General features: G+C 42.1%; 1 protein-coding gene across 7 annotated transcripts in view; it reads left to right on the forward strand.

Moving 5' to 3' along the window:
- Positions 1 to 10,048, forward strand: part of FANCI (FA complementation group I) — an 86,519-nt gene that overhangs the window by 75,507 nt on the left and 964 nt on the right. For 4 of the 7 annotated variants that reach the window (XM_059056581.2, XM_067029877.1, XM_067029881.1 and 1 more), the window contains 10 exons: positions 1,449 to 1,500; positions 2,338 to 2,465; positions 2,565 to 2,633; positions 2,812 to 2,905; positions 3,184 to 3,371; positions 4,448 to 4,501; positions 4,585 to 4,644; positions 7,552 to 7,626; positions 9,540 to 9,635; positions 9,885 to 9,989. In XM_059056581.2, coding sequence (XP_058912564.1) covers positions 1,449 to 1,500; positions 2,338 to 2,465; positions 2,565 to 2,633; positions 2,812 to 2,905; positions 3,184 to 3,371; positions 4,448 to 4,501; positions 4,585 to 4,644; positions 7,552 to 7,626; positions 9,540 to 9,635; positions 9,885 to 9,989 — 921 coding nt within the window. The other 3 variants (XM_059056582.2, XM_067029878.1, XM_067029879.1) reach the window with 2 other exon arrangements.

Consider the following 10,048-nt stretch of genomic DNA (forward strand, 5'->3'; position numbering starts at 1 on the left):
AAGCCTCCTTGTGTAAGGCCTTGCTTTAGGAAGAGCTAGCCAGACCATAGCCCTGTGTGTTATGGTGTTTGAGCACTGAAAAGCAGACTTGATTTTCCTGTTGTCCTAGTTCCAGGTAGCCCAAAGAAAATCCCTTTTGTTACTTATGTCATCCTAGATCAAAACAATGCATCTGCACTTTACTTTCAGCTTCATTCTTTCATATTGCTATTTTTGGTGCAAGGAGCCCAGGATTAGGAAAGAAACACAGACAGAGAATTGGAACATGGTGACATCTGAGGGAAAATAAATAGATTTGGAAAAGCTAATATAAACAGGAAATTTTTTAAATTTAATTTTCATCACGCACCCCCTCGTAACTTCAGGCAGTCTGTTTAAAATTTGTTAATTTAGTTTTGAATGGGTAATAAAGTTCTATGATTTGAAAACCAGAAATTATAAAAAGATTTACAGGAAATGGTCTCCTTTCTATCCGTGTCCTCCATCTGTTCAGTTCTTCTTCTCCCCTGATAAGTAAATATCTTTTTAGTTTCTTATGTAAAGAGTTTTTTATTCCTGTACAGCAATATGAATATAGATTCTTATTCCTGACCCTACCCTCTTCACACAAAAGCTTGTTCAGCATCCTGCTATATTTATTTGTTGCATTTAATACTGTATTCTGGAAATCAGTATTCTACAGTAATCACTGTATTCTGGAAACTCTTTTTATTTCAGTTCGCAGAGAACTTTCAATTAGCCTCTAAATTGATCTTTTTTCCCCAACAGATCAAAAACTAGATTCTTAATCATCATTTTACTCTTAGGTATCACTGCATTTCAGTGCCTTTGTGGTTGAAAGCCTATCCTAAACAACTGCTGAAGCAGAAAGCTGAGTGTGTATCTAGCAGTAGGATCTACTATCCCAAGACCTTAAGCTTCCCCGAACTCTGTTTTCTTCCCTCTTTCCTTTTTCTTTCTTCTTTTTTTTTTTTTAATCCCTCCTCCCTTTTAACCTTCTGTGGCCTCTTGGCTCCTAATAGCTAATTCGACTCTCACTATGGCCAGGATCTTACTCTCCTGCACCTCTGTTAGCTTACTATCCTTAAAGATGTCTCAAATGCAGAGAGTGTGGGGCATGGGAAGAGGGAAAAGGGTACTTTAGCCCTAGCCCGTGGTGGTAGGGGCAGAGGAAGCTCAAAGGGTAAGAGCCCAGACCCCAGGACCTTTGGCCCTTAATGAGGGCATTGAGAATTGAGTCATATGCTATATTTGAGAAAAGTATCAATAAGTCTTCTCATAACTTTGGACTTATTTTTATGCTATTTTTAGTAGATTACCACTTTAGTTCCAGGCACTTGTTTTAGCAGGTGATTTGTTTAGACTTGGAAAGGTCTAGGGCTCTTTTAGTCTGACAACACCTAGGTCTGTCTTTTGGCATGTTTCTGTAATATCTGAATGATCTCTAGTTTGTGCAGATGTTATCCTGGACAACTGAGATTTGCAAGGAAAACAGCTGGGGTAAGTTTCCTAACATGTTTCCTTTTAGGCTTTATATAAAATCATCACCACCAAACAACATTTTAAAAATTACACATTCACCAGAGTGGCCAAAATGAAAAAACCACACACAATACCAGTACCAAGTGTTGGTAAAAATATAGAGCAGTTGAAACTCATTCGCTGCTGCTGGAGCTGTAAGTTGGTATAACCACTCTGGAAGACTGTTTAGCAGTGTCTGACTACTAAAATTAAATATATGCTTATGATCCCAGCAGTTCCACTCCCAGCAAAAATAGGTGGAAGAATTCTCACAGCAGCACTATTCTGATAGGCAAAATCAAACCCAAACATTCATCAGCAGTAGAATGGATCAAGGGATTGTGCTGTATACACGCAGTGGAATACTGTAATGAGAATGAACAAACTCCACTGATACACAACATGGAGGAATCTCACATAACATTTAACAAAAGACAACAGACACAAAAAAGAGTACTTACTGTACAATTCCATTTAGATAAAGTTCAAAATCAGACAAAACTGGATTACAGTTACAAGGCAGAATAACAGTTTCCTTGGTGGGGGGAGGGGGCGGTTCTGGGGTGCTGGTAGTGTTCTATTTCTTGACCTGTGTGCTAGTTATGCAGTGATAGTGACTAATAATGGGAAACATCTCCCTTGTTTGGACTCGTGGATAGAAGTGCACCTTTGTGGGAGAGCTGCCTTGATTGGAGTGTGTGCAGCACAGGGATATTGTGCCTGAAACATGACGAGAGCTACATGTTCCAGTTAGGCATCCCACACCCCCCAAAGGACTGACTTGGATTATAACTTTTCTTTCCTTCCTACTCCTAGAGGATGCCTCATTTTGCAAGGGCTTGATGAATTTGCTCTTCAGCCTCCATGTTTTGTGTAAGAGTCCTGTGACCCTGCTGCGTGACTTGTCCCAGGATATCCATGGACATCTTGGAGACATAGACCAGGTACCGTAGTGAGCCTTTAATACAACACCCTGAGTTGGGGATAGAGGCCAGGGGAACAACCTTACTGTCATTATATCTCACGTCTCTTTCCTTCCCCAGGATGTAGAAGTGGAGAAAACAAACCACTTTGCAATGGTGAATTTGAGAACAGCTGCCCCTACTGTCTGTGTAAGTGTTGATCCCCGACCCTTTGGAAATAGCCTTGTCGTACCTTCCATTTTATTCCCTGTGAAGAGTGAATTATAGTGTCCTGGGGCCTGCAACCCACCCGCAGGTGGCCATGGTTATCATATTACACCAGCAGCTATGTGCAATGAGCCATGCCAGGCATTCTTTTCTTTCACAGTTACTTCTTCTGAGTCAGGCTGAGAAGGTCCTAGAAGAAGTGGACTGGCTAATCACCAAGCTTAAGGGACAAGTGAGCCAAGAAATCATACCAGGTAAGTTAACTAAAATCTGAATTGGAGGACTGCATAAAAGCAGATGCCCTGAGCTCTTTTGGTTTGTGCTAGATTTCCAAAGTAATGAAGGAAGTAGAAGGTAGTGTGCCTTATGACATCATGATTATTAATGTATTCTGCATGATGAATTAAATACATGCTCATTTTCCCTACAGACTTCCTAGTTAATGATGTTTCGTCGGTTTCTAAATCTCCTTCACTTGAACTAGAAAATAAGGCCAGTTGGGTTTGAATATGCCAGTTTCCTTTCCTTTCAGAAGAAGCCTCTTCTCAGCCAACCCTACCAAATCAGCCCATTGAGAAAGCCATCATCATACAATTGGGAACTCTGCTTACATTTTTCCACGAGCTGGTGCAGACAGCCCTGCCGTCAGGCAGCTGTGTGGACACCTTATTAAAGGACCTTTGCAAAATGTATACCATTCTTACAGCGCTTGTCAGATATGTGAGTATTGGAGAGACAATCACTACTCTCATTCTGTCCCACCCAGCCAGGACATTACCCCCTGCCTGCAGAATGCCCCTGTGCAGAGAGCTCTTGCCTACATCTTTGCAAGTGATGGTTTGATCAGTAGGTGGCAGCCATCTCCACAGGCCTGGAAATAACAGTTGAGGCATAATTCTAAATCTGTTTTTAGAGGCCCTTGTTTCTTTAGCATATGAGTATGTAGCACCTGATGGAGAGTAAATGCCTCTTCAAACACCTTCTAAGACTCAGTCTAAACTATAACTATAGATCTTAATCTGATTCCAATTGTACAAAAAAGTAGACTATTTCAGACCAGTCTGGGCACTGAAAAGGTGTTTGTTCCTTTAACAAGTGGGTGTTAAATGCCTCACAGGTCAGGTACTAGGGCAGGGAATAAGTTTATTTTTAAAAAATAAAAGACATAACTTGCCCTGGGTTTAAGTTAATGCTCCTTATTATCTGTTAACAAGAAACTCTTTCTGTACTTGAAATATTTTGATTCTTAGCAGACATTCAGAGAGTGATAAGAACTAGGTAATTTAGTTCTGATTCTAGCAACGACCCACATTAAATACTTAGAAAGGCACAGACAACCCAAGAAGGATGGTAGACCACCTCACACCATGTACCCAAACAGCAGTGTGGCCATTTCTGAGAAGGTGCAGCTCTGGCTACAAGGTATAGCCACTAAGCTTCTATGGTAGAAATACTGAGAACCTCTAATCTTTATTGGCTTTTTCTAAAGCAAAAACAGCAAAGTCATTGGTTTTCTAGATGCAGGGACTACCAGCCTGAAGGATTTTTAAAGCAATAAACGGAACAAGTCAGAAACAGAATTGTATTGCCTGCTGTCTGGGAAGCTTTGGAGCTTAGAGGAGGGGAAAAAGGAAGCCTTGAGTCTAGGATTCTCCATGAATATGGTAGCTTATTTTTTTTTTTCCCTCTCCAGTCAGAGCAATAAGTCATACTCCATTTGCTCACTGAGTCACTACCTGTAGTTTCATGGGACATTTATATAGGAGGGCATGCTAAATCTTGGAATCTTTTGTTAGTATCTCCAGGTGTGTCAGCACTCCAGAGGAATTCCAAAAAATATGGAAAAGCTGGTGAGTTGAGAATGCCTTTCCTAGGAATGGGGAAAGCATCTTATTCCTACAGTTAACATTGATTTCCTTCTCCTTTGCTGCAGGTGAAGCTGTCAGGTTCGCATCTGACCCCGCTATGCTATTCTTTCATTTCTTACATACAGGTAAGTGATTCAGAGTCTGTACCAAAATGCATCTTCAAGTAAGAAAGGACTCCTTATATTCTCAGGGGACCGCTAGGTCACCTGAGCTAAGCGTATATAAAGTTGCTTCCCTACTTACAGTAAGCCAAAGGTGCCCATATGAGAACAAGCCAAGGTTTGAAGTCTTTACAGCAAGGAAATCTTTATATTAAAAGAAAAAGTTTGATTTAGAGAGAGAAGGCATTTGATATGTGTGCACTTGGAGCAGGGAAGAAACAAACATGCTTGGGCTCAGTGACTTGGCTTATTTCTGGGTGATTCCAAATCCATGCCTTTGGGCATCCTTTGGGAATGTAAGTAAAGTAGCGGCATAGTGAGAATGAATGAGGTGTTGCATGGAAAGTGCTTAACACAACACCAGGCAAGTGTTCTCTAATGTTAGCTGTTCTAATAAACTGAACATGGCCTTACCGCATCATTTCCCAAGCTGAACTCTACAGAACGTTCTGCCAAATAGTAATATTAGATATTAAAAACACCAAGAACAGGACTTCCCCGGTAGCGCAGTGGTTAAGAATCTGCCTGCCAATGCAGGGGACATGGGTTCGAGCCCTGGTCCGGGAAGATCCCACATGCCACGGAGCAACTAAGCCCGTGTACCACAACTACTGAGCTTGCACTCTGGATCTCACGAGCCACAACTAACTACTGAAGCCCGCATGCCTAGAGCTAGTGCTCTACAAGAGAAGCCACTGCAATGAGAAGCCCGCGCACTGCAACAAGGAGTAGCCCCCACTCACTGCAAATAGAGAAAGCTCGTGTGCAGCAACAAAGACCCAACGCAGCCAAATAAATAAATAGGTGAATAAATAATTAATTTTTTGGCTTCCCTGGTGGCGCAGTGGTTGAGAATCCGCCTGCCGTTGCAGGGGTCACGGGTTCGTGCCCTGGTCCGGGAAGGTCCCACATGCCGCGGAGCAACTAAGCCCGTGAGCCATGGCCACTAGGCCTGCACGTCCGGAGCCTGTGCTCCGCGACGGGAGAGGCCACAGCAGTGAGAGGCCCGCATACCACAAAAAAAAAAAAAAAAAAAAAAAAAAAAAAAAAAAAAAATTAATTTTTAAAAAAATTTAAAAAACGAACAGCTAGTTAAGAGGCCAAGCTGAGACTTGAACCCAAGTACTTTGACTCTACAACAGGGGTCAGCAAACATTTTCTGCAAAAGGCCAGATGGTAAATGCTTTTAGGTTTTGAAGACCATACAGTCACTGTCACAACTAAACTGCCGTTGTAGCATAAAAGCAGCCATAATCAATACACAAATGAATGAGCTTGGCTGTTATTTTGGAAAACAAGCAGTGGGCATCTGGGTTGTAGTTGGTTACCCCATGCTCTAGAATCATACTTGGTACTCACTGACATGTAAAATGTTGGGAGGTTTTGGGGTTTTGTGTTTGACCCCATTCTCAAGCTCTTCTGCTTATCACCAGGCACCTTCTAGACTATCTTTTTTTCTACATTACACAAAAACCAGTTTATGTATTCCCTGATTGTTTCCTCCCTTCTCAATTCATACTTGACTTAAAGCCTTACTTGACAAGTCAGCTGATCCACAGGCAAACATTTTTCTCTTTGTGAGATGTGCTTAATGAGTGGCCTTGGGCAAGAGCCCATGGTTCCACTAACTCCATCTTCTATCTAGAAATCTGGATTGCATTTGCCACATCTTTCAGAGAGCTGTTTATTCTCTTATAGCCCCTTTCTTTTTCTCATAGCCTTGGATCTCAATGGGAAGAAAGCAGTGAAAGCCATTGCTCCAAAACCCTTAGCATCCTGCTTGGAACTGTATACCTTTAAAAGATGCTTCTCTTCCAGCTACAATTTTATTCCTACCTGAATCAGCAGAAATGGGCAGTAGATGGGGTTTATTTAGGGAGTTCCAGCAAGGTCCCATGTTGGGTACAACTTTTAGGAAGATGGCTCACTTTCCATTTGGTCCACATGAGTTCTATCTATGGCTGCTACTCTGCCCCTCCCTTAAAAAGTCTTCACCCTCTACCTTGCCTCGCAGGGCCAAAAGCAAGTTCTTCATACCAGCATCTCTGGGATCCCTACATTTTCTTATTTTCCAGAACATGCCGGGTGGACCCCGCCTCCTGCCTTTTACATAGCTCCAGTAGTATAATTTGTCTCCATTTCCAGATCTCTGTTTTTAATTCTTTTTCTTGTCACATGGAACTTGGTAATGTTCCATTCCTAGAGGGCACAGAACTCCCCTTCAGGTAAAAGGTTCCTGTTTGTGTACCTCACACTCGGGTGGTCTCTCCTGACTCATGTCTCAATTCTCTTCTGCCTTATCAGAATCCTGTTCTTCTTGGTTCTCTTTCTTATTGGTTCTTCCTTTTTCCAGGAGCTCTTTATTCTCTGATTATGTACAACATAGGGAAATAAGTGTTCCTGTGACCTTTAAACCCTTCTGGAGCATGTAACCACTTGTCATGTAAGATACATTGCTCTGGGAACAGCTTCTCCAGCTTCCTCTTCTTTATGCAACCCTTTTAGCTAACTTTCCAGTTGGGAAACACCTATTCCTCCTTAACCATGACAGTCCTTTTGTGCCTCACTAGTCCCTTGTCTGCCCTGCTATAGTAGTGGTTGGTCCTGCCCTCACTTCCATGTGCTAGATGCATCCAAGAGCAAGATGGTAAACCTCCCAACAAAAAATAGAAAAATATCTGAGGATTATAAAGCATCCCAGAATGCTTCCCACCTTCCGGCATCTGCTGCAGGATAATCTCTTCACCCAGACTTTGTCCCCCTAAGAGTTCCCCCATACTCCACTGTAATCATCATACTAGAAATTTACCACTGGCCTGCTAGCTCTACAGAATAATCTTCAGGAATGACAATTTGTTTCTATTTCTTTAGAACAAGATGAGTAAGAGCCCAAAACATACAGGAGAAAAGAAAAAGGAGAAAACCGCTGCTGGGCCCACAGCCATGGTAAGCTGCTGACAGTGATCAAGATGTGGTTGCTGGGACTTCCCTGGGGGTTCAGTGGTTAGGACTCCGAGCTTCCACTGCAGGGGGCACGGGTTTGATCCCTGGTCAGGGAGCTGGAATCCTGCATGCCATGCAGCACGGCCAAAAAAAAAAAGGTTGCTCATGAACCTTGAAAATATTAAGTGAAAGAAGCCGTCAGAAAAAGACTACATAATATGAGTCCATTTATATGAAATGTCCAGAAAAGGCAAATCTAAAAAGACAGATTAGTGGTTGCCTAGAACTGGGGAGAGGGGGGAAGGGGGTGATGGAGAAACTGGGAAGGTGCCTGCTAAAATGGGTGTAGGATTTCGGGGTGGTGGTGAAAATGTTCTAAAAATTGATTATGGTGATGGTTATACAACTCTGTGAATATACAAAAACACACTGAACTGTACAATGTAAATGGGTAAATTGTATGGTATATGAACTATATCTCAGTAAAGCTGGGGGGGGGGGGGATGTTTGTGTATGGCTCCTTCTCAGCTCATGGACTTTATGTTCAGATGGAACATCTTTTTCCTCTGAACCAAAAAACATACTTTATTCAGGAAGTACCAGAAAATCTTGAGCTCTTTCTTTAAAAATAGAAATAGCTTAGGATAACCATTGCGAAGGAATTGGTTTTAGGAAAAGTTAGTGAGTGCAGAGGGTGCTCCCTAAAGGATGTGAAAGAGTTGGAGAGGGTGCAGGGAAAGGGTTCTCTAGTGAACTGCTGGCAAAGGTGAGAATTCAGTACTCTCTCACGGGGGCAGTGTGGCAGTAACTGCTCAGTTTTAGACCTATACATTCTCACACACACACTTTACTGCAACAGTTCCATTTTTAGGATATAGAAATTGTAAAGGCCTATGTGTAGAATAGTCCTAGCAATGTTGTAAAGTAAAAGTGAAATATTGGGAAAACTAAGATACCCACTAATAAAGGACTGGCTAAATGGGTTTATAGTACATTTATACTGTAGAATACTATGCAGACATGAAAAAAATACAAATCTAAATGTTCAGATATAGGATTCTCTCCCAAGATAATGTTAAAAAGAAAAAAAAAAGATGAGAACAATGTCTTCATTTGTAGTTTAAAAATATATATATAGAAACATGTCTATATACATAAGAAACATATGGAAGGATCTACAAATTACAATTCACGTTGAAGAGAAAGAGATATATTAATACCAGCAATGAAAACTCATATGTAGACTAGAGAGAGGAAATAGAGGTAGTGTAGAGTGGGCTCTTTGTTACAAGAATATCAAGTCAGGCAACCAAGCATCTACAAATGGTCCATCCCTCAGCCAGTTTCTAGATAAGAAATATTTAGGAATTACAAATAGGAGGATTCATTGCAATCTCCATTAGCATTTAGGTACTTTGCTGAGAGTGAACTGTTAAAAAAAATCTTAATTACTGGTATATAAGTTAACACTGCATTTGATTGGAAGACTGACTAGCTTTCTCCCAAAGCCATGAGCAGTTCTACTACAGACAGCTTCAGAGGACTTCAAGACCCTTAAAGGGACTTCCCGGGTGGCACAGTGGTTAAGAATCCACCTGCCAACGCAGGGGACATAGGTTTGAGCCCTGGTCCAGGAAGATCCCACATGCCGTGGACCAACTAAGCCCGTGCGCCACAATTACTGAGCCTGTGCTCTAGAGCCCATGGGCCACAACTACTGAAGCCTGCATGCTACAACTCCTGAAGCCCGCACGCCTAGAGCCCATGCTCTACAACGAGTAGCCCCCGCTTGCCACAACTAGACAAAGCCTGCATGCAGCAACGAAGACCCAATGCAGCCATAAATAAATAAATTTATGTAAAAAAAAAAACCACCTTGAACCCAAAATTTAGGTCTTCTTTTCTTTGCCCCGTAGGCCAGAGCTCTTCGGGAAACCAAGCCAATCCCTAATCTCATCTTTGCCATTGAACAGTATGAAAAATTTCTCATCCACCTTTCTAAGAGGTCCAAGGTAAACATACTCTGTTTTCTACCAATTCCATTAACCCTGTGAAGGGACTGAAGCAACACAACTACAGTGGGGGAAAAATCTACAGTTCTTTTCTGTTTCTGATCTGATGGCCTGAATCCAAACATTCACGGATTCAGGTGAGTGTGTGCCTTCCTAGAGGAACTGAAGGGTTTGTCAGAGATGGTTTAGGCTGTCCTGGGCAGGACCTATCAGTAGGAAAATGTGCCCATGTTTACAATCCTGTCACAGGTGAACCTGATGCAGCATATAAAGCTCAGCACCTCACGAGACTTCAAGATCAAAGGGAACATCCTGGACATGGTTCTTCAAGAGGATGAGGATGAAGATGAAGAGGTCAGTGCTTGCTTCTGACTGAAGTGCAGCAAGCCCTAGCCACCCTTTCTAACTGGGGT

This window comes from Kogia breviceps, chromosome 3 (assembly GCF_026419965.1).
Source record: "Kogia breviceps isolate mKogBre1 chromosome 3, mKogBre1 haplotype 1, whole genome shotgun sequence".
In the NCBI taxonomy this organism is placed as follows: Eukaryota; Metazoa; Chordata; class Mammalia; order Artiodactyla; family Physeteridae; genus Kogia; species Kogia breviceps.